The sequence below is a fragment of the Perissodus microlepis genome, chromosome 1 (genome assembly GCF_051167445.1).
Source record: "Perissodus microlepis isolate ML-2025 ecotype Zambia chromosome 1, ASM5116744v1, whole genome shotgun sequence".
Taxonomy (NCBI): domain Eukaryota; kingdom Metazoa; phylum Chordata; class Actinopteri; order Cichliformes; family Cichlidae; genus Perissodus; species Perissodus microlepis.
In genome coordinates this window covers 26390009-26416460 of record NC_140461.1, presented here as the reverse complement: position 1 = coordinate 26416460, position 26452 = coordinate 26390009, and the positions used below count along the sequence as shown (strand labels likewise).

General features: G+C 40.0%; 2 protein-coding genes across 2 annotated transcripts; one reads left to right on the top strand and one right to left on the bottom strand.

Annotated features, from left to right (window-relative positions):
- Window positions 1–2039: 2039 nt before the first annotated feature.
- On the bottom strand, window positions 2040–5747 carry psmd14 (proteasome 26S subunit, non-ATPase 14). Its single transcript, XM_084915614.1, has 11 exons — window positions 5617–5747; window positions 4777–4839; window positions 4450–4521; window positions 4245–4364; window positions 4010–4080; window positions 3649–3799; window positions 3386–3493; window positions 2752–2826; window positions 2543–2668; window positions 2346–2408; window positions 2040–2216 (listed from the first exon to the last, which is right to left on the bottom strand). Exons 2-11 carry the CDS (start codon window positions 4822–4824, stop codon window positions 2118–2120), a joined length of 933 nt encoding a protein of 310 aa, XP_084771740.1. The 5' UTR covers window positions 4825–4839; window positions 5617–5747; the 3' UTR covers window positions 2040–2117.
- A 3554-nt stretch (window positions 5748–9301) lies between these two features.
- On the top strand, window positions 9302–25666 carry rbms1a (RNA binding motif, single stranded interacting protein 1a). Its single transcript, XM_084914449.1, has 14 exons — window positions 9302–9901; window positions 11825–11964; window positions 14568–14626; window positions 15617–15708; window positions 16659–16816; window positions 17507–17586; window positions 17722–17822; window positions 18056–18105; window positions 18206–18296; window positions 19757–19807; window positions 20617–20718; window positions 21328–21396; window positions 21655–21729; window positions 23643–25666. Exons 1-13 carry the CDS (start codon window positions 9851–9853, stop codon window positions 21721–21723), a joined length of 1113 nt encoding a protein of 370 aa, XP_084770575.1. The 5' UTR covers window positions 9302–9850; the 3' UTR covers window positions 21724–21729; window positions 23643–25666.
- Window positions 25667–26452: the final 786 nt, after the last annotated feature.

Here is a 26452-nt window from a genome sequence, read left to right as displayed (position 1 = left end):
GGTCTTTGTCAAGATGCTATATGTTCAGCCATGTAATTTGTAAACTTTACAGTTCGTGCAGCCTCTCAGTTCATACCAAGGTCTAATAATACATCATTACTTTATTTGTTCCTCCTTTCTAGAAAAGCTGTTATCTGTGCAGTTTCTTTTCCATGTCCTCACCGCTGATTCACATACGAAGTGACGCAAATGTCAGCAGAATCACACTAAAAAGGACCTTTCAGTCTCACTGATCAGTCTTTTTCTAAAAACAGGTAAACATAATTATTACTCATATTTTTCCTGTAAACTGACTTTGTGCAAACAAGTCTTGCCTTGGTCAAGAAAAACCTTTCACAACATTGGCCAGTTATCACTGTCAAAGTCTACAACTGAGAGATACTTTCATAAATGCAAGCACAGAGGGTTTACCACAAGGTGCGAACTGCAGAGCTGTACTCTACAACAAATAGGTCAGCTTAGACTTTCCCAGAAAACAGAGTCTGCACAGTTCTGGAAAAATTCTTTGAACAGATGAAACCAAGATTAACTTGTACCAGAATGGCAGGGAGTGAAAAGGAGATGACGAAAAACATCCTGTAAAACATCTGTCAGTGTTGTGGCATGAGCATGTGTGGATGCCAGTAGTATTCGTTTAGTGGCAGTGTTTATTGATGATGTGACTGAGGATAGAAGTCACAGGATGAACTCTGAAGTGTTCAGAGCCGTACTCTCTCCTCAGATTCAGCCAAATGCTGCAAAAGTGATCCCACAGCACTTCACAGTGCAGATGGATAATGGCCGAAAGCAAAATGTGAAAGCAACACAGGAGTTTAAAAGGACACAGAAATTGGATGTTCTTCAATGTCCAAGTCAGTCACCTCATTTCAACTCAACAAAACATGCTTTGCAGCTCCTGAAAACAAACCTGAAGGCAGAGAGGTCCACAATCAAGAAGCACTTGAAGGCAGTGAAAAATATACTAATGGTCCAATTAACTTTGAGCTCATGAAAATGGAACCCTTCATATAAAAAAACGTCAGTCCAAAACTTTTTTAAAACCCCTCAAAATAAAGCCTCAAATTAAGTATGCGCCTCACAAATGGTTTGATTTATTTACTTCCATAAGTACAGTACAGAAGAAAAAAAGAATTAAAGTTCTCTCTGTGTGGATAAGAGCGTGTGTATGCATATGAACCTTTGTTTCTTCATTAGTTGAATTATGTAAATGCATTTTATATAAGAGCATTATAGTTTTGGGGATTCTCAACCATTTCAACAGAAACCCTGAGGAAGGAGCCCATTTTTTACCAGGTCAGCAGTCAAATGATTTTAATACTGAAGGTGGGGCTGTTGGCCCTGTGGCATGAAAGCCTGTCCCCATCTAATGGTCAAGAGAGGCGTTACATGAACATACAGAGAGTCTCTGCTGAGTCAGCTCGGTGATATTAGAAGCTTTGGCACAAAAGAACAAAGTTGTTTGCCCTCTGTGATGTCTGTAAAATATATTCTGATAAAAGCAGTAACTTCATGGTAGCTTTTTTTTCCACTTTTTGTTTTAAGCTACTGAAACCTCCAACAACGGAAAACATCTGGCTGCTAACACTTGAATGTTCTGTAAAAGCTACAGTTGAGCATCAGGAGTAAGGTGGTCATGTATATTGTGCTGGCACTTATTTATCAAATGTTCAGAGTCGTTTTTACAATCTGTTTTAGAATAACTGATTAATAGACTGCACTGCTTGGTGCAAACAGTCAACCGGACTCCAGTTTCTGACAGATTACATCACCTATAAAACCTAATCTGACATTTCTGGTTCTTTCCAATAAATAGTTGGGTATGTTTTTGCTTATTCACAAGTGGGCACTTTTTGCGTCGCGTCATCTGACAGGTTACTGTTCTTATATTTGTAACATTGTATTGGATTAAGCTTTTCCAAGTGCCCTGCGTTAATTAAACTAGATTTCTCCCTGTGGTGTATTTGCTGTGGTTCAACTTCCCTCAGTAACTGTTAACAAGTTCAGTTCACTACAAGTCAGTCCAGACACAAGCACAGGAATTACTCTCATACATACATTTATTTTATATAAAAGAAAACAAGGGTTGTAATATTAACAGTTATACACACACAGCCCAATCACTGGAAAACTACTGTATCCAACATGGCAGCTAGGCACTGAACAATGTTGGATGTCATTAAAACATCTACGTGCTCCTCCAAGTGCCTCTTGGGATCCTGTAGATTAAATAACAAAAAAGTTTTAAAAAGATGAAAAATGTAAACCACAGGGTCAAGATTTTCAGATCCTTTTTGAGAATTCCCTGGTTTCAATAAAGTTTATAATAAATACAAACAAAAATCTACCTGTTTTCCAACATTCTTGATTGCCAGCTGCTCAGGGGTCATTTTGTCCTCTTCTTCAACGGCCTGAGGTGGAAATATGACAGCATGTCAGTATTGTGGAACAGCATGGTAAAAAAATAATTAAAATAAAATAAAAAAATAAAATAAAATAAAATAAAACATTATCTGCTGCTGAATTACACTATTTCAAGTCGCACCTTATTGTAGTTCTTAGCCAGCTCCAGCATTTCTTTGACGATGGTCTCATTGTGCTTGCAGTGCTCGCTGTAGTCCTGCAGGGTCAGACCCTCCATCCAGCTCTTCTTATGCAAGTTCAACAGCATCTGAATAAGAAAAGTCATGTTTAATATGTTCTACCACAAATTTAAAAAAGCAATAACTCTTTAATAGGTTGTGAGACTCAAACCTTCTGCTCCAGCTCATTTTTCCTGTAATTGATGGTGATGGAGTAGTAGTGTCTGTTGAGTCCGTGAATCAGGGCCTGAAAACACGAGAAACATCAAGTTTAGCATTTTTTTTCCCTTTTTGGATAATGTCAACAAACATTGCACAAAAAAATCCCTAACACTGGATTTGTTTTGAATTTTTTTTTTTTTTTTTTTAATCCTCTTTAGATCTTTTACACTGATTTAGTTTCAATACAATGGCTGGAAATGAAGTGTGATGAATGGCGGGGCGCACAGCTGTTCCTGTTCTTCACGTCTCTCTGAATGCAACCTTACTAGTGCCAACTGCCTCAGGTATATACTGTTATGCAACAATTTAACTGCATGTAAATAAAGTTAACTGAATTGTGTTTGTTCATGTTATAACAAGCTGATTGTTGAGGCTAACTGAACACTAACAACAAAACATCAAACAGCTGATGTTATCTGCAAATATTCAAAGAAAACTCTGAACATAATTTTATGGAGAAGCATGAGCGACTATTACTTTGCATATGATGTTCAGAAACTGGAGATAACAATACACTTTGCTACCATCTGTTAGGAGATTTTAAGAAAAAAACTTATGTTCTAAGAACAAAAACAGCAGGTTACCTGGATTGAAGGCTTGTTCAGATGACCCAGGTTGGATGTGGTTTGTCTTGGTTCATGACCCAACACCATCATGTTGGCATTGATCAATCTGAAGGCATCAATAACAACCTGAAAATGACAGTGGAGGAAAAAACATTTCACAATTAAACGATCATCATCACTAATTCATTATGAATTCTCACTTAATAACTGATCTTGTGCGCTGCACTTGAAATAATACAGGCTGATTAGAGGGTTTCTCCTTGGTACCCACTCATCCCTACCTTGCCTTTGACGCTCTGAATTGGATCAACGACCACTGCGACAGCTCGCTCTGACAGGGCCTCAAAGCTCTGCTGTGTGTTGATGTCCACACCAGATAACCAACAACCAAACCCAGGGTGACTGTGGTACCATCCCACCACCATCTCTGGTCTGTTAAACAGCACAGGAAGAGGACAGCGGACATATGTGAATATGATTTTAGAGACATTTAATGTAAATTTTTTCATAAAACCTTTTCATTTTCTCTTCTAAGCCTTCACTTTATGCATCAATTACTAGCTAAGCAGTTATTTGATCAAACTGTCCTTTTGAAAATGTGTTTTTATTCATTTCATATAGTCTCAAGTATTAGCGTGTTACCTGCCGGTCTGCTTTAGCATGTCCAACATCTTGGCCTGAAACACAGGATCCACTGCTTCGACACTCACACCCTGTGAGGCACAAAATTGTGATTTTGTGAAAAAGTATAAGGTCAACATTAATCATCACAAATTTATTTCAAAATTGGTCATATCACGATACAAACAAGGTGTTTATTATCCAACTGTGCACTCCTTGGTAATCTAGAGGACGAGATTGGGACAAATGAACTTACTGTTCCTGACTGTGGCATGGCAAACACATCAATCACTCGCACTGTGTAGTCATCAACAAATTCTCCCAGCATCAATCCCATGACCTCCATGGGTACACCAGCACGCCCATGTTTCAACATCTGAGGAATAGCATGAAAAGTCATCGAGATGTTTTTTTATGGACATCATATATTTACTGCTGATGATGTGGTGCAGAGGTGTTACCTTGAGTAGGGCAAGAGAGGAGATGTACACCTGCTCTGCTGTGTCCACAGCAGGTGCATCTGTTGGGGGGCCCTGAGGAGGCGGAGCAGTGTTTTTTTATTAGTTCCGGCTTTTGTAACACAGCAGCAGCTTTTACTAATCACCACATTCCAGGTATCAGTTAGAATTTTAGAGCATACAATGTGCATAATATGCATTATATTTTTTCTGGTAATATTTATTTAATGGCAGTAACCATCTGATAAAATCTGCAGCACACAAGCACTCTCCTTTAGCCGGTGTTTTTTCTATGTAATGTAGTTATACTGTTGGTTATCGTTATGTTACCTGGCCAAGACCTGGCATTCCACCTCCGAGCCTAAGCAGCCGGTCCATACTGAGATGTGTTAACTGAGAAACAGAAACAAACAAACAAAAAAAAACTTTGTTAAACTCGTGATCAGGACATGGTTTGTTAAGATACAGAGTTATATGTAATAGTTCCTTGAGTCCACATTTATTCAAAGCAAACTTATAGAGATCAGATTTTACTCTGTTTGGACAATCTCCAAATTAATAAGATTACCCTATATATTATTTAAAATTATATTTAACTGCTAACATTAAAATAAATGTACCTTATACATATTTTATTTTAATATTTTGGTCATATTTTGTTTTTATGAGATTAGACGTTATGTATACAGTGTACGTAGGCCTAACGAGTAAACTCGAGTAGAAAATTCTGACTATTTCTAAGCACTGTGTGCAGAAAATGAGCTAAACTGCACTGTCAGTAACACAAAAAAATACATTAATTAATCAAATATCCATAATCCGCAGAAAGGCTAATGACAATTAGCTTCAATGTGCTAATTCACCCATAATCGTCAAACGCAATACGGCAACATCATAAGCCTGATAAAACATTATCGGCTCGTATGTTTTAGTTAATGTATCATTACATGCCTGTGGCTGATGACTATAGTTTTAGCTTGTTTACTGTTTTAAGCTGCTTTTAGCTCAGTTCACGGACACAATTAGCGTGATGCTAGCGCTAGCCTGTTTGTGCTAACTTAGCCTGCACCGTTTAGTACAAGAAAATGATTAACAAATTGTTTACAGTAATCCCCTTTCATCAGATTAAATGACTTCTGTGAGCTGTGTTGAACGTCTGCCTCCACTTACCTGCGGTCAGACCTGTGTGGTATTCAGAAGAGTTTGTTTTTCTGGTCGTAGCCGAAACAAACCACCCGGCTACAATGAATCAGCCAGAATCGTCTTTTTTCCACAGAGTAACTGTCGCACTAATGACGTATATTGGTGGAGCCCAATGACTGTAGAAAACCGTTTTCTACAGTCATTGGTGGAGCCCGACTGGCATTTGCAACATTGAGACACTAGAGGGAGCCACAGTTATGTATGTGAAGTCATTTAGGGCAACAAATCAATTATGTACAGAATTCGACAACAACAACAAGAATAAGAAGAACCAGATTTATACCAAATTTCTTTATAATCTATTATTTGTATTATCTTTTCTGTTAATCTAACCAGCTGAATTATGGCTACTTATATATCAGCTCATCTTTCTGTCAATATATACATATTTTTTAAGTCATTTACATACCCTCATCATGGACATGACTGTCATGTTAATTTTGGACAACTCGGCCCTTGTGTATGCTGTATAGTTTTCCAGGGAGGAATGATTGTACAGGTTACACATTTAGTGACTCAAGAAACAATAATTGGGTGTACAGGCTTGACTTTATTTTGTATTTTCTCTAAGTCACACAGGGTCAGATATAAACATACACATCAACTTATATTAAAATGTCTATCAACATGCAGCACCTTGACCAGATGCTTTTGCTAGTCTTCAAGTCTCTCTCTCAGCCCATGGCCATGTAAAACTAACTTCACTGTGGACAGTGACGCTGGTTTTCCAGCAGTTTTCAGTTAATAGAAGGCGTGAGCCTTGGTTTCTGAACATTCTAACCTATTTACTCTCATCTGAGGGCGAAAGTTTCTTTTTCCAGAACTTGCCAAAGTGGCGACACATCCAAATTACTGATGATCCTGGAATCTGCAGCTGTTTACAAATGGCCCAAGAGACCTTCCCAACTTGTGTAACTCTAGAATTCTCTTTCTTAGATCTTCACTGAGATCCTGTGATGTTCCCATTGTTCTAAGTGTTGATCAATCCAGTGAGTGCTGTCAAACAAATCCTTTTTATGTATTTTCTAAATGTAATGAATCTAACCAGTTTCCCCCTCTAGCCCTCACATCAGTATCATTTCTGTGGAAAACAGTAGTGTATAAAGTAAATAGTATTTTTATATAAAGGCTGAAGACTGCTGTGATGTTTTCATGGTTTCTCCTTTTTCAGCAATCAAGCATTTCATTGCTCCCAAAGGACCCGCAAACGCTGAGCCAAACCACACCATTACTGGAGTTGTGAAAAAGCTTTTCTGTTTGTTTCCTGTATTCTAGCCAGACAGGAGCCAGTTCTACAGAACAACTCGTATGATCTCACCCAGCACCGTTACTAGCCACACTGTGACGCTAGACGCGTCAGCTGCCACGCTGATGGCGCCAAGGGGGTATTTCAAATTCCCTAATTCTTTGGTGGATGTGGACAGAGCAGATAATCATCTACATTCCTCAGCCCCTCCCTCTTTAAACCCTCAGGACCCTCTGCTACATCAACACAGTTCAATACACTCAGCAGTCTTAACCAGGATGTGCTTCCTTATGATGGGTTTCTCTGACCTTTGGGATCCAGGGCTAAATTAGTAGGGCGTACATTATTAACTTTGCCTCAAAAGTACATTGTTTCAGGGCTTTCTGCTGGCTTATTGTTTGTTATAGTTTTAATACATACAGTCATTATTCTACCAAAAATGATGAGAGTCAAAACAGGGAGAGAAGAAATTCTTAAAACATTTGGAGGAATTATTCAGAAAACTAAAAATAAATTCTATGGAACAATCAACCTACTGGATATTTTAATTATTTATAAAGAAGAGCTTTTAAAAAAAAAAAAAGTAGAATGAAAAAATACACAGTTTTGACTCATCTACATTTGAATCTTTTGTGAAACCTCATTTGTCACCAGCACATTGGATGTATTGGGTTTATTAATCAAACATGGCCTAACTTCATAAAAACAAGTGCACAAACACATTTATGAAAACAAATGGTGCAGCTGACTGTTCGGATAGGAATGATTGGACTTTTCAAGTCACATCAGAAGTGGCTTGTAACTCAAAACCAGCATGAAACCTTAATCCTACCAGCAGAGGAAATAAGGAAGAGAAATTTGATGCTTTAAGAGCTTCCCTGCACCCTGATGGGATTTGGATTTAGAGCTGCTTTATAAATCTCCAGCAGGACTTGCAGCAGGATGACTACTAGAGGCAGGCACTGCTTTGAGCCTTTAAACATTTGTATGTGAATGCAAAATGAGTGTAATTAGATCAAAGTAAAAAAGGTAAAATGGGTGCTCTAAAAGTTAGAACCAACAAATCCACAACACACATCTACATGTGTGTGGTCTCTGACACCATTTCCTCCTTTTTTTCCTCCTTTTTATATGTGTGAAAACCTCTTGGTAATGGTTCAGCTTGGGCCCGGGCTTGTATGCCATCATTTTCCTATTATCCCTTCATAATAATAATAATAATAATAATAATAATAATAATAATAATGATGATGATAATAATAATAACAACAACAACAACAACAACAATAATAATAATAATAATAATAATAATAATAATAGTAATAGTAATAGTAATAGTAATAATAATAATAATAATAATAAAAACAAAGGCAGAAACGATGCTGAAAATATAGCAGTTTCCTTCTTTAGAACCCCCCCCCCCCCACACACACACACACACACACACAAAAAAAGAGCATCATACCGTTTTTCTACGTGTTTATTAATTACTATTATTATTTATTCCTTTTCTGTAGCAGCTTGTTTCTTTTCTACACTGAAATCCCCTGCATCATTTGCACAGGTGAAAAACTCACACTCAATCCTGAAAAGATTCTGATGACCTGCACACTGCTGTGGACTCGTTTTCTTACACAATTAAGGCAATGCACTGTGGTAAATGTGGTCATTTTGTGGTACTGTACTTACTATTTATGTCAAACTAGGCTACCATGACTGTAAATTGACCCATATACAGAAGCAATCTTTTGCTGTGTGGATGTGAAGTTTATTTGCCCAATAAATAAAAGATTTCTTTACTCAAAATTTCAGATTTTTGTACAGACATTTTGGTTTTGTTTGGTTGTTTTTTAGAATAAAATTCTCGGCCTTAAAGGTAGGAGACGGGGGACGGGACTTTTAAAGCGCTTGGTCTTTAAATAAAGTCTTCAATACACAGTGAAGCCGCTGATGAGAATCTAGAAAGGTACAGTTCCTGTTTTCCCATCATTCAGTGAAATGGTTAGTGTTAAAACGCACTTTTACGAAGGGTTCATGAACTCATCAATCTTGTAAAGCCGTTCAATTAAAAAAAGTATTTCTTCTTCTGACTCATAATTATGTGATATGAAGTACACGAAGCCTTCCAGGCTACATTCCAGATACATCAATAGCATGTTTTTAGGTTTTTTTAATTCAATATTTGTTCTGTGTTCTTGCCTCCGTCCCACATTGTGCGGTTTACAGGGAAACTGACCTCGTCTCTGGGCCGGTGGCGGCTGCTTATATTTCACTGCATCCTGACTTCTGTGACATGTACTAGCCTATGTTGGACGGGGTGTGTGTGTCGGGGGGAGGCGGGGGGAAGGGTACAAAGAGGAAGAGGGTGTGTGTGTACAACTCTGTGTGTGTGGTTTCAGGAGGTGGGGGTGAAGAATGCTTGGTATGTGCGGACGACGACAACATGAAAGGCGGCGAGGGTTGAGCCCAAACTGATTGTGCTTCCCAAAATCAAACCCAAACCCGCTTTGTGTCTGAATTTCGACCGAGCCTCAGACACCACACGTCCGTTTATCGCAATAAGCAAGCGTCCACTGCGAGTTTTTAGGTGGCGGCAACGCAGTTTATTTGATGTCAAACACCCTGCAGAGGCGGAGATGGTTTAGTCTGTAGTAGGTGGGACTGCCGAGCGGTCTGCAGCAGGACGTCGTAGATCAATGAACCGGACCGGAGGGCTGGTCCATCGCCTGGTGTGCATCTGACTGTATAGATGTAACAGTGTACCTATGCGGGACCGAGGCTTCTTTTTTAAAGTGTCCAGCAGCCGTTCATGATGCGGATGTTATAAAGCGACTGGCTATTTGATAGGCTCCCGAACCCCGCTCGGATTTCGTCTCTATAGTGGCTCTCATCGGTGCGATTTTTTTTCCTTTTTTTCTGGGGGGGAGGAAGTAAAATCCATCTGTAACCTCCAGGATGATCTTTGCAAACACGGGCAACCCGCCGAAGACAGCCAATCGTAAGCAGGTAGGCCAAAGACACACACATACACACATTGGGTTTTTGCCCCTTCTTCCTACTTTTTTTTAAAATCACACTTTGAGGGGAGAAAATGGGGTGAATAATAGCACATGACATTGGAAAGCCATTTCAGGATTTACATGCATTCACGCCACATTCTGGTAATAATTAAACCCCGTTTGGAAAACAGATCATCTGCTCTCAGCACTTGTCAAAAGGGGAAACCTAATAAGATGAAGAGATTAAAAAAAATAAAGATAAAATCCGAGCCGATCTGTAGCTGTACAACCGATACTTTAATTATTACGTCCGTATAACCTTGCTGGCCAACTCTGGTCAATGTGCATGACGGTTGTAGTCCATTTTATAGGTTAATGCATTCTGGTTGGATCCAGAGAGGGAGAGAGAGAGAGAGAGCTGGGATGAATGTCAGTGTGCTGGGTGAACTATGCAGCCAGCCTGCCTGCATTCTTCTTTTTGACCTCTCAGGTGAAGAGAAAAGGCTGGTCTGAATGAAGGCCGTGCCCCTGTGCTTTTCCATCTGAAGATGGAAGATGGAAGGAGAGAGGCGGCGGGTGTTTAACCTCTGCCGCTGACGGAAATGTGAACCCTGCTTCAGATAAGATGGAGCGAGGGTTCAATTTTCTTGTAATATATATTCATCGGAAGGTACTGTACGTTACTTTGAGGACGGGGATGTGAATCCGATCTCCTATGAATCCCTTCAGGGGGAGAATGAGTCTTCAGTGTAGGTGTTTAATCAGCTATAAGAGGGCCCTGCGTGTAAAATATACCATAGCTGCCCTCTAATGGAGAAGCTTTGATGGGCTTTTTTTTTTTTAGCTTTAAGTTAAGCTTTGTAATTGCACACCAACAAAAGTGTAAGACCTCTACTTGAACACATAAGAGACCTAACAGATGTTCCTGCCACAGGAATCAGGTCTTCACGTGTGAAAGAATAATACCTGCTATGAACATTTAGCCATAGTTGGCCTTGTTTGGCCCATGTGCACAGTTTTGGCTCCTAAAATGTGGATTGTATTTCGGTTATGGACAGATGGTGTTATTTTGCCACGCTTTGTCTTTGATCTGATCTGGAGAGGGTTGCGGTGGCTGGTGGGGGGATTTTAATGAATGAGTAAAGGGAAGGAAATGCTTTGCAGGGCAGTGGTGTGGTTTGGTGTGCAAGTAAGAAAAAAAATGGAAGTGTCTGTCTGATGTCAGACCCAAAGGCCCACCTATAAGAATGCACAGGAAATTTGTCTTTTTACAGCTAAGGGGTTAAAGGGCAAACCTTTTACTCAGTTTAAGAAAAGGTAGAGAATTCAAGGAGTTCCTCTGTGACCCTAAGTCAGATAAGCGAGTTAAGAACACACATGCATTGATGGAAATATGGAAACGTACAAAATTATTATAAGAACATATTCAAGATGTAGGAAAGCTGCTTTTAGGCTGCTGTCCCTTTAAATAATTTAATTTGTTTGATTGCTTAATTTTAGGTACCTCTATGCACAACTGGGTAGTTAATTAGTAACATTTGTTAATATTTGTTGAGTTTTCTGTGATCGGCATCACTGCAAACTCACCAAATGTTTAGCATGCCTTATTCTTTAAAATGAATGTGAGTGGCATACAAGCAAATAGCCTAAAAGCAGCTCAAAGTTGGCCAATCCTTGAGTCCTTCTTCTGCTACCACCGGACCTGTTGTGGTCTCAGGTGTGTCTCGCTGTAAAAAACAAACTGAAATGCAGCTCTTTAGTGAGCAGTGCTTATTGATGTTAGACGAGTACTGCATGGACTAGTGCAGACAGTGTTTTCCCTGTGAGTTTGTCACACTGATGAAATGTTCTTGTGATCACGCTTGACCTGAGTTTAAATTAGATTATCCAGCTCCCGTACATTTCCTAACAGTGTGTTTCCTGTGTGCAGTCCTACCCCATGACTCCGTCCAGTCCCAGCAGCAACAGCAGCAGCAGCACAGGCCTGGAGCAGCTCAGCAAAACTAACCTTTACATCCGTGGCCTGCCTCCTGCCACGACAGACCTGGACCTGATCAAACTCTGTCACCAGTGAGTTCGTGCTCATATACGCTTATGGCTGTGCAAACGAATGTTTTGTCACTTATTGTACTTTGCAAATGAAAAGGGGTTGAATAGTAGCTCTAAAAAAGGACAGCAACAGTTTCTAAAAATACATTTTAATTGAAAGAATATATGACAAATTCAGGCTCAGATAATGTCCCAGAAAAGGCAAAATATAAGTAGTTTGCGCTAAAATAACTCACAAAATTGAAAATTATTTATGAATTTTTTTATGTAAGGGATTTCTTATGGTACACGAGTGGCACTTCAGTGGTTCACCAGGTCGATAAGCCCCACACACTGGGAATCACTGATCCACAGGTTACTGAAGTCCTGCTATTGACCCTTGAGTGTTTTCGCCATGATCGTCCTGCTGTTTAAATTTGCAGCATTAATTTGATCTTTTGTTCAGTGTAATCAGAAACTAGCAATTGTGACCATAAATGTATCAGGAACATGTTAACCGAGGTCCCAGTCCAGGGGTTTCTATCCAGCCCAAAGTTATTTTGGAACCACAAGAGTCGTCCCCTGCTGGCTGTTAAAGACAATCCAAAGTAATTCCACCTTAGATTCACTTTTCATGGCTAGAAGCTAGCTCCATTGTTCAAGAGCTGTCCTCCGTATTGGACATCAAAAGGGAAAAAAATTATATTCCCCAACCATTTCGTAAGTAGCTGCTTTCTTGTACTACAAGAAAAACCCTTTAGCGATTGCTTTGGTCACTAGCAGTAGCTTGTCTGCAAACACTTGTTACCTACTAGCCAAGTAGTAAACCCTGAAAAAGCGCAGCACAAACTGGAAAAGAATAATGTTTGTCTAGCTAAGACATTTCAAAAGGTGCATTTTTCACAGTTCTACTGCCATTTTTAGAATAGTTGGCCAGTGTTGGTAGACAAGCTAGCTGGGTTCATGCAGACTACAGGCGACTGCAGCATTCTGCTAGCAACCAAAAACCATCACAACAAAGTTTTTGCCTATCGGTCAGGGAATCCATTTTTCCCAAGAAATGGATGGTTGTCAGATGGTCGCAGACCGGTCTTTAGGCCTGTGTATCTGGGGTTTTATTCACTTAACTTTAAATTGTCAGCATAATTGTCACGCGTCCAAAAATGGCAGATAAGTTGATATCTCATGGCTGCAAAATCTCAATACTTTCTATGGTCAGGGTCAGCTTGTCTTAGGACAAAGAACAGAAAATAGAAAGCTAACATCTGTACCAGCACAGCATGAAATTGTTACATTTAAGGTTTTTAAAGCTAATTAGTAAGAATTTAAGAGTGGACGTGAGACATATTTTGTTCTTTTGGGCAGAATATATATTTATTTTCAATTCATCACATTGTAGTAAGCTAAGCAGATTAACAGATAGCGTTAGCCATCAAACACCACCTGTGTTGTGTGGACTCCTGCTTTGATATTACGGCTTTTACAATCTTCAGTTTTTGAAGCCAGAGGTGACCATATTTGGACAGGATGATTGGATTTTTGCTACTCAGTGCTTGGTGACAGGAATATTTCATTCACCATATATTCAGCACACTTCTTAAAACTTTCTCCAAAAGGCACCAACACTACAAACACAGTCATTGTCATTGTCGTTAGATAGTAATTAGTTTAAGTAAAGCCTAGCAGTCTGCCTGTTATTGCATAATTTTAAGTCTGAATGCAACATAAAGAGGTGAGTTATGATTTCTTGTTATTATTTTGTGTATAACTGGTTTCCTACACAATAAAAAGAGACCTTTCCTGAATATGCTAAATAAATAGCATAAGTGGTTTAATAGTTACTGAAATTAAAGTAAAATATTACACTCTTAAAAATAAAAGTCTGTTTGCTGTTTGATGCCAAAAAATCAATGCAGACATGCAAAAACCATGCTGGTTTAACCGTAGTGTCCACATAAAAGGTGCCAACCACCATAAAGAAACATATAGAAAAGTCACAGCTCATCTTTGGTATGCAAAGCAGATTGCAAAACCCTCATTCAACTGGTGAGAATGCCTTATACGTGCTGATAGTACAGACGCCAGTCTAAGTGGTTAATGTGGTGGGTTGCCATAATTAGTGCTGTTTTGTCCAATCTTTTTCCTTCTGATTCACAAGCAAATGGAAAAGGACGTCCACTCATGTAACCCGCAGCAGCAACAGCAGCTGTTTGTGTCATGTTTGCTTGTGTTTTGTTCGTGTTCCCAGTGGTGTTTGGCAGCACAAAGCAGAAATGAAAGTGCTTTTCATAGCAACAAGGTCTGAATGGTGATGTAAGCTAGGCATTCAGTGTGTATGGCGTGCGGGTGGAGAAGCTCACAGTTTGTGTCAGAGTTCAACTTGAGTGAAAAGTCAGAGATAAAGCAAAGCCTGAAACATGTAAACTGAAACCAGTTACACATTGTGTGGTTTAATCGTCCTGTGAACTGTTCTTTTCTTTAACCTCACTGTAAAGTTGAATGAAGGCTCTCCATGTAGAGATTTCTCTGGAAACAAATCCAGAGAAATCTGGATCTGGAAATCTTAAATAATACACAATGAGAACAGTCTCAGCTGTTGATTCATCGTTGTCTTTAACAGTAGTCCACATCTTTTGTGCACGCAGGTATGGAAAGATTCAGTCTGCAAAGGCAATCCTGGACAAGACAACCAACAAGTGTAAAGGTCAGTGAGATCAATAAGTTCTAGCTGCCAAAATATACTAACAGTTCAACTTTAAATTAAGTACAGAGAGCCACCTAACACGTAAACACTGTTGAATTTCCACACCTATAAATCAGGTGACCTGAAGCCAACTGTGAATACGCCCGGTTTATAATTTTGTCACACAACGTGTGCTGTTGTTTTGCTTCACAGGTGAAAGTGTAGATTGATTGGTAAAATCTTCATTGCATTTTAACACTATGAAGACAGAAGTGTGATAAGTATCACAGAGGTTTCACCGAGTCTCCGCAAATAGATTTAACAGATTTTTACACTTTATGGAAATAAATGGAAAACAGTGCATAATGGCTGGCTGTATAATAAGAAAGCAGATGGTAAGATTCAATGCACTGTTAAAAAATACGGAAAAACTTTCTTCATTTTAAAATGCAGAACATACTGTACTGCATTTTTACAGATCTTTTTCACACTGTTGGAATGCTCTAGAAAATGGTGAAAAGGCATGCATAGAATGTGGGTGAGACATAGATACCGGTTTAAAGGAATAGTACAACATTTTGATTTCAATACTACAGAAAGGTGGCTGGAAACCAAAGGTTTTGCACAGATAAACAGGATACAATGCATTAATTATATCCTGCTCATTCTGAAGAGGTCCTGGTAGACGGTTATCTTTTTATCTTTCAACAAAGCCAAGTATAGTTTTTAGTGTTTATTCTTAGCCGAGCTTACCCCCTCAAGGATCTTAGTGTTATCGAGCTTCTGGTCTAACTCTGGGGAAGGAAATGAATAAGCAGACTTCCCAAAGCAATTCCTTTAAAAGATTTCCCACACATCTCAATTACAAGATTTCTTTTATGACTCTTTCACGTATATAATATGTTGTTGTATTTACTATATATATATATATATATATATATATATATATATATATATAGTGATGTTATCACTTACCGACTGCTGATGTAAATACTATTCTGCAAACTCCAGGTTACGGCTTTGTGGACTTTGACAGCCCAGCGGCTGCTTTAAAAGCAGTCCATGCTCTGAAAACCAGCGGCATACAGGCCCAGATGGCCAAGGTGAGTTTGGCACATGTGCATGACTGTGCATATTTGTTATGCTTGCGAACACCTCTTTGGGGTTGTGCTTTTTTTTCTTCCTTTTTTTTAAATGCGTGCACGCTTGTGTCCACTGTGTGTTTGGGAATGACATTAGACTGGTCACATGACCTCAGCTGACAAGCTGTTCTTCCCGTGACCCCATTTACTTTCACTGTAGAAACCAGATGTCACATCTCTCTCTGCCAAATAACCTGTCAGTGCAACACATTACCAACTATCCTTTATACACTATACAGAATTTTACCAGGAACTTTACTGCTATGCAGTTGCTATTTATACATAGTGATATCTGCAGCAGTGCTCTGTTATAGCAGCACTTTAAGCGTTGAGGCATTCTCGAGCCTCTGTGGCCAATTGAAAGTAAAGCACACAAGGATATTTTTGCATAATATCTGTGATTTTTCTCATAGTGGGCTAATGTCTTCCAGTCCTTTTCCTTTCACATGCATGCTGCATGTGATTGAATTCACGGGTTAGAATTCACTGGTGTGCGGTGGCTCACTGGAGACCTGCATGTAGCTGCTTTGTTTGGAGCAAACATGGCTGAACGCAGTTTGTGTGTTGCGGTAGCTAGGCTACGCCGCTCTCCTGCTGTTTCTAGGGAAGACTGTGGAGGCGCTGAGCTGCTGCACAGTGCGGATGAAGTGTGTAACACTGTGTGTGTGTGTGTCTGTGTGTGCAGGAGAGCTTGTTTAACCAAATGTTCCTCTAGCCATTAACCACACTTTAGCTGATCTGCGCCCAGGCAAGTTTCATGCAGAGAAAATATTTTTTTTGTGTCATGCATTCATTTGTCAGTAGAGAAATGGCACAACACAGCCGTTGTGAGTGTTGATTTCATTTTATCGTGACATGATGCTAAAGCATTCAGTGCATTTCTTCTTTTCTGTCTCCTTCAACGCGAGCAGCAGCAGGAACAGGACCCCACAAATCTGTACATTTCCAACTTGCCTCTGTCTGTGGATGAGAAAGAGCTGGAGAACATGCTGCAGCCCTTTGGTCAGGTCGTCTCCACGCGGATCCTACGAGACTACAGCGGCAACAGCCGAGGTGTGGGCTTTGCCAGGTCTGTCACAAGAGACTCACAGAAAGAACATTCTTTTCTTTTTTTTCCTGTTTGATCGGTATTAAAGGAGGTGCAACATAAACCTTCAGCAAGCCTATGATGATAAATTGTGTTATGAAGTAGCAGTGGCACTGTGCAGCTCCTGTCCTAGCACAGCAATCTGTAACCTGCCTTCCTTTATTAGACATAGAATTAACACTGCATTAGTTACTGTTACCGTTTGCTTTTGACATTGTGTAATACAATAGCTCACTTGAGGTATCATTTTATTGCAATGTAGAGCAAACAAGCCTGTGTTCTGCCCTCAGACTTATTAAATACAGTCAGTTATGGCTCATTGTCTGTGTAAGACATGCTTTTGCATAACACTGCTGTCAGTTACAGCAAACACGAAGCATAGAGGCTGTGTTTGTGTTGTCTGTGTTCCTCCAGAAACTGGCGTTACAGTGCAAAACCCAAAGCAGTCATTGATAACTGGACATATAACCCTATACTGCCTCCTGTTTCACTTCACATATCTATGCCGGTTGTTGGCTATAAACCCTACAGAATGTAAATGGTCACAAAAATGAGAATCCGAGTTATTCCAGTCATGCCAGCATCACTGCGTTAAAGAAGATTGCACTTTAGATGATCTCTGTGTCACTTGATGATGAGTCTTTGTTGTTGTTTCATCCTCTCCTCCATCAGGATGGACACAACAGAGCAGTGCAATGCAGTCATCTCCCACTTCAATGGGAAGTTTATCAAGACGGCTTCTGGAGCTCTGGGTAGGGAAGAGTTTCCCCTTTCTGGATACTTTCCCACAGATGAAAACCGCAGAGGCGGTGATTAATAATTGTTGAGTGATTGTTAACATGTCAGGGTTTTTGTTTTTTTGTTTTTTTCACATCCCTCCTCCCCAGCACCCTCTCAGCCCTTGCTGTGTAAGTTTGCTGACAGTCAAAGGAAGAAACATGCTCATGGCGGATTTGTTCCCAACGGACAGACAGCGGATCTCAGATTAGTACGTAATGTCATCTATCTTGCATGTGTGCGACCTCGTTTTTATTACTGAGAATCAATCTTCTTCTAACAAGTCTATCAAGAATATTGTATGGGTCTGTTGAGCCATACCGTTGAAATGAAAGGGTAATTTCACCAATTATGGTTTCATGGTGTTTTACTGTTACGCTAAAGTAGTGAGAACTAATAATTCAGTTATGTAATTCTACCTTTTTGTCTGGTTTTGTCATTTAGGGGGCAATGACTCTCACTTATGACCCCTCCTCAGCAGCTATACAGAACGGGTAAGTTGCACTCTGGTTATAACAGTTCATGCCCTCATTTCACACTTTACTAGCCTCATAATTCCCAAGCTTTGTTGTAAAATGCTGTCTTGTTTCCTAGGTACTATGCTTCTCCTTATCCAGTCACCAACAGGATAATGACTGTGCAGCCCACAATGCCTCCCTACATGTCTCCAGTCTCTGCTTACCAGGTACTGCACAATATCCCTTTAATGGGCCAAGAAAATCCTTTCTAAGAACTGAACCGCTTTCTCGATACTTGTCCGCTCCTCTGTATTCCACATTTGAGGTTACAGTGTGTGGGCTGGTGGCTCTTTTTGCTTGTATATGCAACTTACACTGGCAGCCTAGTCACTGTGTACCCCACCTCTTGCTCAATGCTTGCCGGGATAGGCTCCACCCCTCCAACCCCCACATCCTAAATCAGTTAAGATGGATGGATGAATGTAATTTTCCTGGGCTGCCTCAGACGTTGGAAGCTCCTTGTGGTTTTACATTTTTTTTTTAATGTGTGAACAGAGCTCGTGGTATCTGACAGTAAGCTTAGGAGTTCGTTGGAATAAACTCATCATTTGAGCAGGCACAGTCATCATCTCTGAGTCACGGTTTCTCTGAATTCTCACGTCTTCCTTCCTGTTGCCAAAGAGTTTTAATGAATGACATTCTGTGTGGAAAATACCTCAAACCACTGAAAAGGTCTGTCACTTGCACAGGAGGGATAAATTTAAGTTTTGATTTGAGTTTATTTTTTTTCACCAGCCGTCTGCCAGATGGTCGCAGATAAACTGACTTCAGAGTTTTAAGAGCTGTGTAGTAGATACTCGGATCACGTGAGGAGTTAATTACAAACTCCAATAGATTCTTAACCTGTTTCCAAGAAAGCAATGCCTTTACATTTGCAACACTATGATCTTCTACTGCCAGAGCTTTCCTGTATATTGCCCATACCAAATTTAAGTGATAACTGTTTAACATCTAACAGGCTTACATTTACAGTTAAACGAGGAAGGCAGCATTTTACAACAACAAATCAGCTTAAGCTTATAAAAAACTCTAAAAACAAATCTTTTAAAAAAAGGGTTTTCGGGAAAAGAGCAGTTCAGCAGAAGTAGGGTGGACCTCACCCAGGCTGTTAGTAAGGCATATGAACTCCTTAATGGAGATGATTAGGCTCAGTACTGAAGGCAGAACTGGAGTTATGAAGCCACTGGTGTGCTTAGTGCCACGCAAGAGAAGCAACCAGGCTTTTACTTAAAAAGATGATGGCTTTGGATATTACTGGGGCTCTTATGTCTGAACAGGAGTGTGCTGTCTTTATGATGATAGATGGCGTTTATGCTGATTCGCCTGTGGCTTGTGATTCAGACTGTTAGAATCATTCAATTTCTATCCTAGTATGCATCCTAGTTTCTTTGTCATATATATTAATTCTTAGAGTGGTAGATGTTCATATTAAAAATGGCCAAAGGTTCAAATGATCCATTACTTTTGAACTGCAAATTGTGCAGAGCTACTCTTATACAGTCCACAAATATAACTACTCTGGTGGAGATGAGATAAATGTTTTTGCATTTGTAAATGGGCGACACGTTTTGCTGCTTTCATCCTCTTTCTTTGCATCTGTCTCTCATTCTGCCTCTCTCGTCATTAGGTGCAGAGTCATTCTTGGGTGGCACATCAACCATACATCATGCAACACCCGGTAAGGCAGCTGCAGCCACGGCTTTATAAACTGCGTCGTGTTCTGTGCACAGGAAATGGGCGTGTAGTGCCACTGCAGCTAAACTTCTGAGCTCATAGCCGCTCAGTGTCACTTTATTCCCCCTGTTCTGCTGATGCAGTCAAGTCCAGCTACAAAACTTCCCCAAACACATGAGAAGGCCAGAGGCTGAGACAAGTTCTGGGAAATAGCCGCTGCATGCTTTAAGTGTGTGTTGGACTGCGTATGAAAGAGAAATGGAACAACTAAAGAGGCTTCCAGCCGCTGCCCCCCCCCCCCCACCCCCCACCCCTTCTCCCGCTTTCTGGATCCAGCAGGAAATGCCTGAAGCAGAGACAGTCTTGTGACTCTTTGACTCTTCCAACAGATGGTTTCCAGTGGAACAAGTGTCTCTGCTGATCTGCCCCCTCCCCCATTTTTTTTTTGTTAGGAAATGGTCCGTTCCCTGAGGGCATCATGTTTAAAGCAATACTCCATCTGAAAACTGGCTAGAGCTGGCAACACCACACCTTCTGCATAATTTACTAGCATAGAAGACAATGTCCTGAATGTGCAGCGTTTTCTTTTGACCTGAAACTACTACACCGTCACAGTTAGTGTTACGGATGTGTTTCGAAAGCCTGTCCTTTTCCCCAGCTCGCTGGCCTGTGCTGACCCGTATATATGTCAGAGAGTAACACTTGTTATTTTTGTACCAATCACTGCCTTCCCTGTGTGGTGTTGCTGTTTTTATCTAAATGACTTGACTCATGTGACGTGTGCCACAAAACTGAGCCACTTTGTGTTTTCAGGCCTCTGTGATGTCGCCCTCTGTGGATCCCTCCATGTCACTGCACCCAACAGCCATGATTACTCAGCAGATGGGCCAGCTGTCATTGGGAAACACTGGAGCGGTGAGTGGAATTCTGGGATATCTTCCATCTCTCATGCACACACACACACAGCACTAATCAAATGAAATCTGTGCTACCATTAAACAGCATGCTAGCAGCAATTATGATTATGATTGCAACACTGTGCACAGATATCTGTGAATTGGCAAGATGAAATCTTTATTTTTGGTTATTACCAGCTGTAGTATAGCTGGCAATTGCACCTTGTGAGTGTGTGTGGTGTGTGTGTGTCATTATTGCAAATAAGGTCATGTTAATTTTTTTAAAAAGGGCCTTTGGCACACTTTTATTATTGAGCCTGAGCCAGAAGACACTTTTTTTTTTTTTTGCGCTTTAAGGAAGTTAAATTCATTCATACGTGACAGATGTTTTGGGTTCTTATAACTGCATCTGCATATCCCCAGATGCAGTTATAAGAACGTAACACGAGCATCTAACTGCTACAGTTACAGGAGGTTTTTTGTCAACCAAACTTTGACATTCACCTGTGGATCAACGTTGTCATCCTGAAAATGCTGTGCACATAAAGTTGAGTTGCCTAACTGTCTTTCATGCATCTCCATAGGTAATATACTATTAAATTATTTTCATTTTTTTCTTATCTTTCAGTATATTCCAGCAAACCCAGGTGTCCAAGGAGCTTACATGCCTCAGTATCCCGCCATGCAGGCAGCACCGGTAGGTTTATTCTATCTTTATCATATTCAACTTTTCATTCAAAATGTTCAGCTTCTGCCTTAACGGTGTCGTACGTCTTAAAACAATAAACCGCTTAAACAAAATTGCAACAGCCAGTCCAGTGGTCTGTCCTTCATAAGGGCCTGGATTGTTTTTGAGGTGCTTGTCCTCTAAAACTATCAATTATCTCAATGCACACACAGCGAGGATGGTTATTATCAGATTCTAAATGAGAGATGCTGATGTTTTGCTTTTCAGGAAAATGGCACGCCGCAGCAAGTGGATTCCTCCAACAACTCGTCCCCTTACAGTCAACTCAGCAAGTAGATGCAGGTATGCTTTGGTTTCCCAACGTAAATCTCAACAACTTGAGTGTTTACTTCAGCAGCTTCACTGACACGTAACAGTCAAGTGGACATCCTAATAAAGCCCCGGGACGAATTTCTGTAATGATACAAAACTTTTGAGGGGAAACCTTTGTGCAAATGCAAAGTACTGTAAATGTTTATATAAGCTACTCTGTTACAGTTGTCTCTTTTATTAAGTTAAGAGTTGGGCCTCACTCGGCTGCCTGAGTGCACACATAACACCTGAGCAAAGGCATGTTGAGTCAAGCCCCACTGACTTATTTACCGCAAGATCAAAAACATACTGAAAATGTAGATTACAGACTCGTGGGAATGTATATGTCTGAGTTCAAATCGTTAATTTAGTCGGTTGTGATTGTTATGTCTGCTATGCTCCATTTAACCTTTGACTGTTGTGTTTGTGCGACTCTATGGTTTAGCTAGCAATGGGCCACCCTGAACGACGAGACTTCTGTAGTGATTAATTGCACCCGGACGTTCAGGATTGTTGTTCAAATCTCAAGTGTGTTTATAGATATACACCGGCCACTTCATTAGTTATACCTTGCCTGTACCAGGTTGGACCCCCTTGTGTCTTCAGAGCTGCCTTGAGTCTTTGCGGCACAGATTCAACAGGTTGCTGGAAACATCCCTCTGAGTTTTTGGTTCCATATTAACATGATAGCATCACAGCCAGTTTCTTCACTTTTGTCATCTTCACATGGAAATAAGTTGACTGCGGATTGCATTTGAGTACAGTCAACTTATTTATGTTATTGGCCAATTACCGTATTTTTCGGACCATAAGGCGCACTGTCGATGAACGGGTCTGTTTTCATTAATAAGGCACACTGGATTATAAAGCGCATTAAGCGAAACAAAATCAGATAAGTCAAACTTTACTCAAATCATTCATGTTGTTGCAGTATATTAATGACTAACCTCATATTGTGGATGGATTATCTCAGTTGTTCTCCTGACTGAAGTTTGGTCCATTTACAGCATCCTGTCATGCGATTGCATTTGTCCCTAACCATCGGGAACCCTCACGTTAACTTTTATAGAGTGGAAAAAGTTCGCGTTCATCCTCCAGCTTCACTGTGTTTATGTTATGCTAACATAGCTGTGTTGCTATCGATCACGTAGCACATCATTGTATACCAGCTAGCCCAACTTCAGTAACCCTACAAAAGTCACTGCTGTTTAGTTTTCTGTCTTCATTTGTGTTGGAAGTGATAGCAAAGTTGTACGTTTTAATTCTTTCAGCAATCTCTCAGTCAGAACATGCTATATCATGTTTAGGTGGAAACTAGCGAGCTAACTTCCTGCTAATTTCTAACTCCGTTAAATTTAATCAATTCTGGTTTTATGGATGCCTGGATGTTAAACTTAATTGTTACACCCGGTAAAGCAGAAACGCTGATCATTTTATTAAAGATGATAGAATTTAGAGGGTTTTTAACTCTCAGTGATGCTGCAGTGTTCGTTTGACTTTGAGACCTGAAGCGAATGGAGTTTTGGACCCAGATTACTCCGCGAGGCTCCTGACTACGGGAGCCGTAATGCTCCGACAATCCATCTAGCGGTGCGGCTTCGTAGCTTACCAAGGTCGTACTAAAACATTTTTTGACAGTTTTTTGAGCGCCGTGTACCACATAAAATCGGTTCGAGGTCAGTAAGCACAACCAGAATTCATACATAAGGCACACTGGATTATAAGGTGCACTGTTGATTTTTGCGAAAAATAAAGGATTTTAAGTGCGCCTTATAGTGCGGAAAATACGGTAGATATTTGCGTTAAGGAGCAGCTGACCTGTAGCAGTTGAGTGTACTTTTGTGGCCCCTGTTTAGTAAAAAATCAAGTTTTATATCTCTGTTTCTGCTTTCTGTGTCTTTCAGGCCACATTCCTGTTTTGTGAGCCAGTTGGCAGGTGGGAAGTTGCTGATGACATCACAGGAATAACAGTCTCCGTCTGCTGATTGGACCAGAAACATGAACTTTTTTTTTTTTTTTTTGCACAGCCCCAACATTTGTAGTTGAAAATGAGGACAGTGTAAACAGACTCAAGCAGCCAGCGAGTCACAGGGGGGGAAAAGGAGAAAAAAAAAAAAAAAGAAAAACCAAGATTTATTTTGATAAAAAAAAAATACAAAATGCTGTTCTTGTTTTCCTCTTTTTCAAGGATTCTCAAACACTTGCCAGATGACCCCCGTACCTCCCTCCATCCCCACCTGTGCCCATTCACCCTCACCTTCCCCATTCAAGTACGATGTGGTAATAAATGCATGAGATGGAGATATCACTCCCTCCCTCCTTATCCCATCAAGGTTTCTATGATTTGATAGTTCCTTTATTCGTGGTATATGGACAAAAACCTTGCAGACCTCGTTTGCACTGAATTTTGAAGTTTTAAAATAACTTCACTTTGGTTTTCGACTTTGCCACAGCTCAGAAAACTGCACTCGACAGTTGATACGAGTGACCATTTCATTAGGAATTTACTATTGGAAAAGGTGCCTTCCTTACGTGATATCGAACATTCTCCAACCTTGTTTCATCAAAACTTGATCAGGTGTCACATTTCTTATCGGACTGAGCAAAACGGTGTGTGTGGAATCACGAGGCTTTCCATTGAGCGTTGCGCTATCTAGTCGTCTGGTAGCAATAAAGAAAACGAGAGTCCCGCGGCAATACTGAGAAATGAGAACGGTGACAAACTCAGAGTAAGGGAAATCCTTATATTCTTCTTTCCTTTTTTTTTTACAAAAATAAATAAATAAATAAACAAAACGACAACAAATTCATGACATGATTTGAAACGAGAGCTGTACTTTTATGAAATTGCATGTATCTCACCCAGGCGGCATCGTTTTTGGGAGGGTTTTTGTTTCTCTTGTGGTCACTTTGACCCGTAATCTACCTCATGGTTCTGCTAGCGTCCGCTGGGGTGGTGGGGTTTGCAGGTAAAGCCCCTTTTCACCAGGGTGGACAAAAGGGGAACAGAAGCCACGCTCAGGAGCTGGCTAAACAGGACTTCTAACATTTTTCTCCCACAAGCAGCATTACACTTTCTGATCTTCAAAAAGGAAACATTGTGCTTTATTTTTTATTTTCCATCCCTATTTGTCATTGCTTCTGTTCCGGGTTTTCTTTTTCTAGACATTACGAGTGCTTTTCAGGTGCGATGCTCCCCCTTTTCGAAAGCAAGACAGATGCTGGCTTCTCTGTAAAGTAGATGGCTTAGTGTGTGCTTGAAACATATGAAATGCAGGCAACATGAATTTGCTGCATTCTTCTGACTCTGACTTCTATTTTCCCTCTTCAAAATTAATATTACGATTTTGGTTACTCTCCATTTAACAATGTAGATCTCAAACTATTTGGATGAGTGGGGGGAAAAACCCAAATCTTGCCTTGCCTTGTGCAAAACAAAATATATGCAACAATCATGGATGGAATACTTAAAAAATAAAATAAAAACTGCGGTATTTCATTAATATTAGATGGATGGTGAAATCACACGGCTGATGTGTTTCTTAAGAATGCGATGTGTAAATTATATGTTCAGGGCCAAAAGTGAACAGTTTTGTGTTCTTAGCTTTTCTTCTTGACATTTACGATGTATTACCTCTACACCACTCTGAGACAAGAGAAATGGTAAAAGATGTATGGTCACCGTTCATCTGCCCACAATCAATAGTAAGCATTAAATGCTCAACGTAGAAAAATACAGCCAGGCCTTACCTGAGTGTACTTTCCCTTACTGAACATTTGTTGCTGGAAAAAAAAAATGTAAAAATGAGAAAAAAAAGAGAAAAAAAATCATTGCTTTCACCTACCACCTTCTGCTGATTCTCAAGTTTCCCCTTGCTCTTTCCTTGGAACAAAACCAGTGCTGAATAAAATGCTCTTTTCTTTTTCAGACGTGACTCCGATCTCTTTAATTTAATTGACTGACAGACTTTATGCATTAGTTCATGTCTCTGTACTGTACTGTACTTTGGGGCTAGCTAACTGGACTTTTTAGGTATGTTACACTCACAAGGATTCCTTAATTGCCACATTTGAGTTACTGACGCGCACTGTGCTTGATAAGTAAATCAATCAACCAAAATCAGCCTGGGAAAAACTTGGATGGCTTTGGGAAAAAAAAGTTGGAGGGCATAAATTCTGGAGTTTTATCTGTATTTTTATAGGTTTTACAGCTTTTCTTGCTAATAAATAGCTTCCCTGCAGCCATCATACCACACAGCTAAATGTAGTTAAGTAATAGATAAAGAATTCAATGACAGAAAAGTTCTTGTTCTTCATTTTCTACTATAGAAATTTAGCTTAAAGAAAAAAAGGAAATACTTTATCAATCAGCAAAAACGTTTACGTTTTATAAAAGTGAGCTACCAGAACCATTTCCTCTAGTTTTACACATTTATCATGTAGAAAAACTGAGACGTGCTGTTGAGATTGCACTTCTTCTTCCTACATAAAGATATCTCAGAGATTAAATGTGTAGTTAAATGTCTTTAACTACATTGTATGTGGCTCTTGATGTAAAATGAGTTTGACATCCCTGGTGTAAACTGGACTCAAACCCTTGAGTGGAGGCGGTACCAATTATCTGCCAGCAGAGGGTGCTGAGAGCCAAAGCTGTCCAGCATATTTGAATCCAGAGATCATTTCTGAAGGACTGTAAGTCTGCTCTTATCTATGT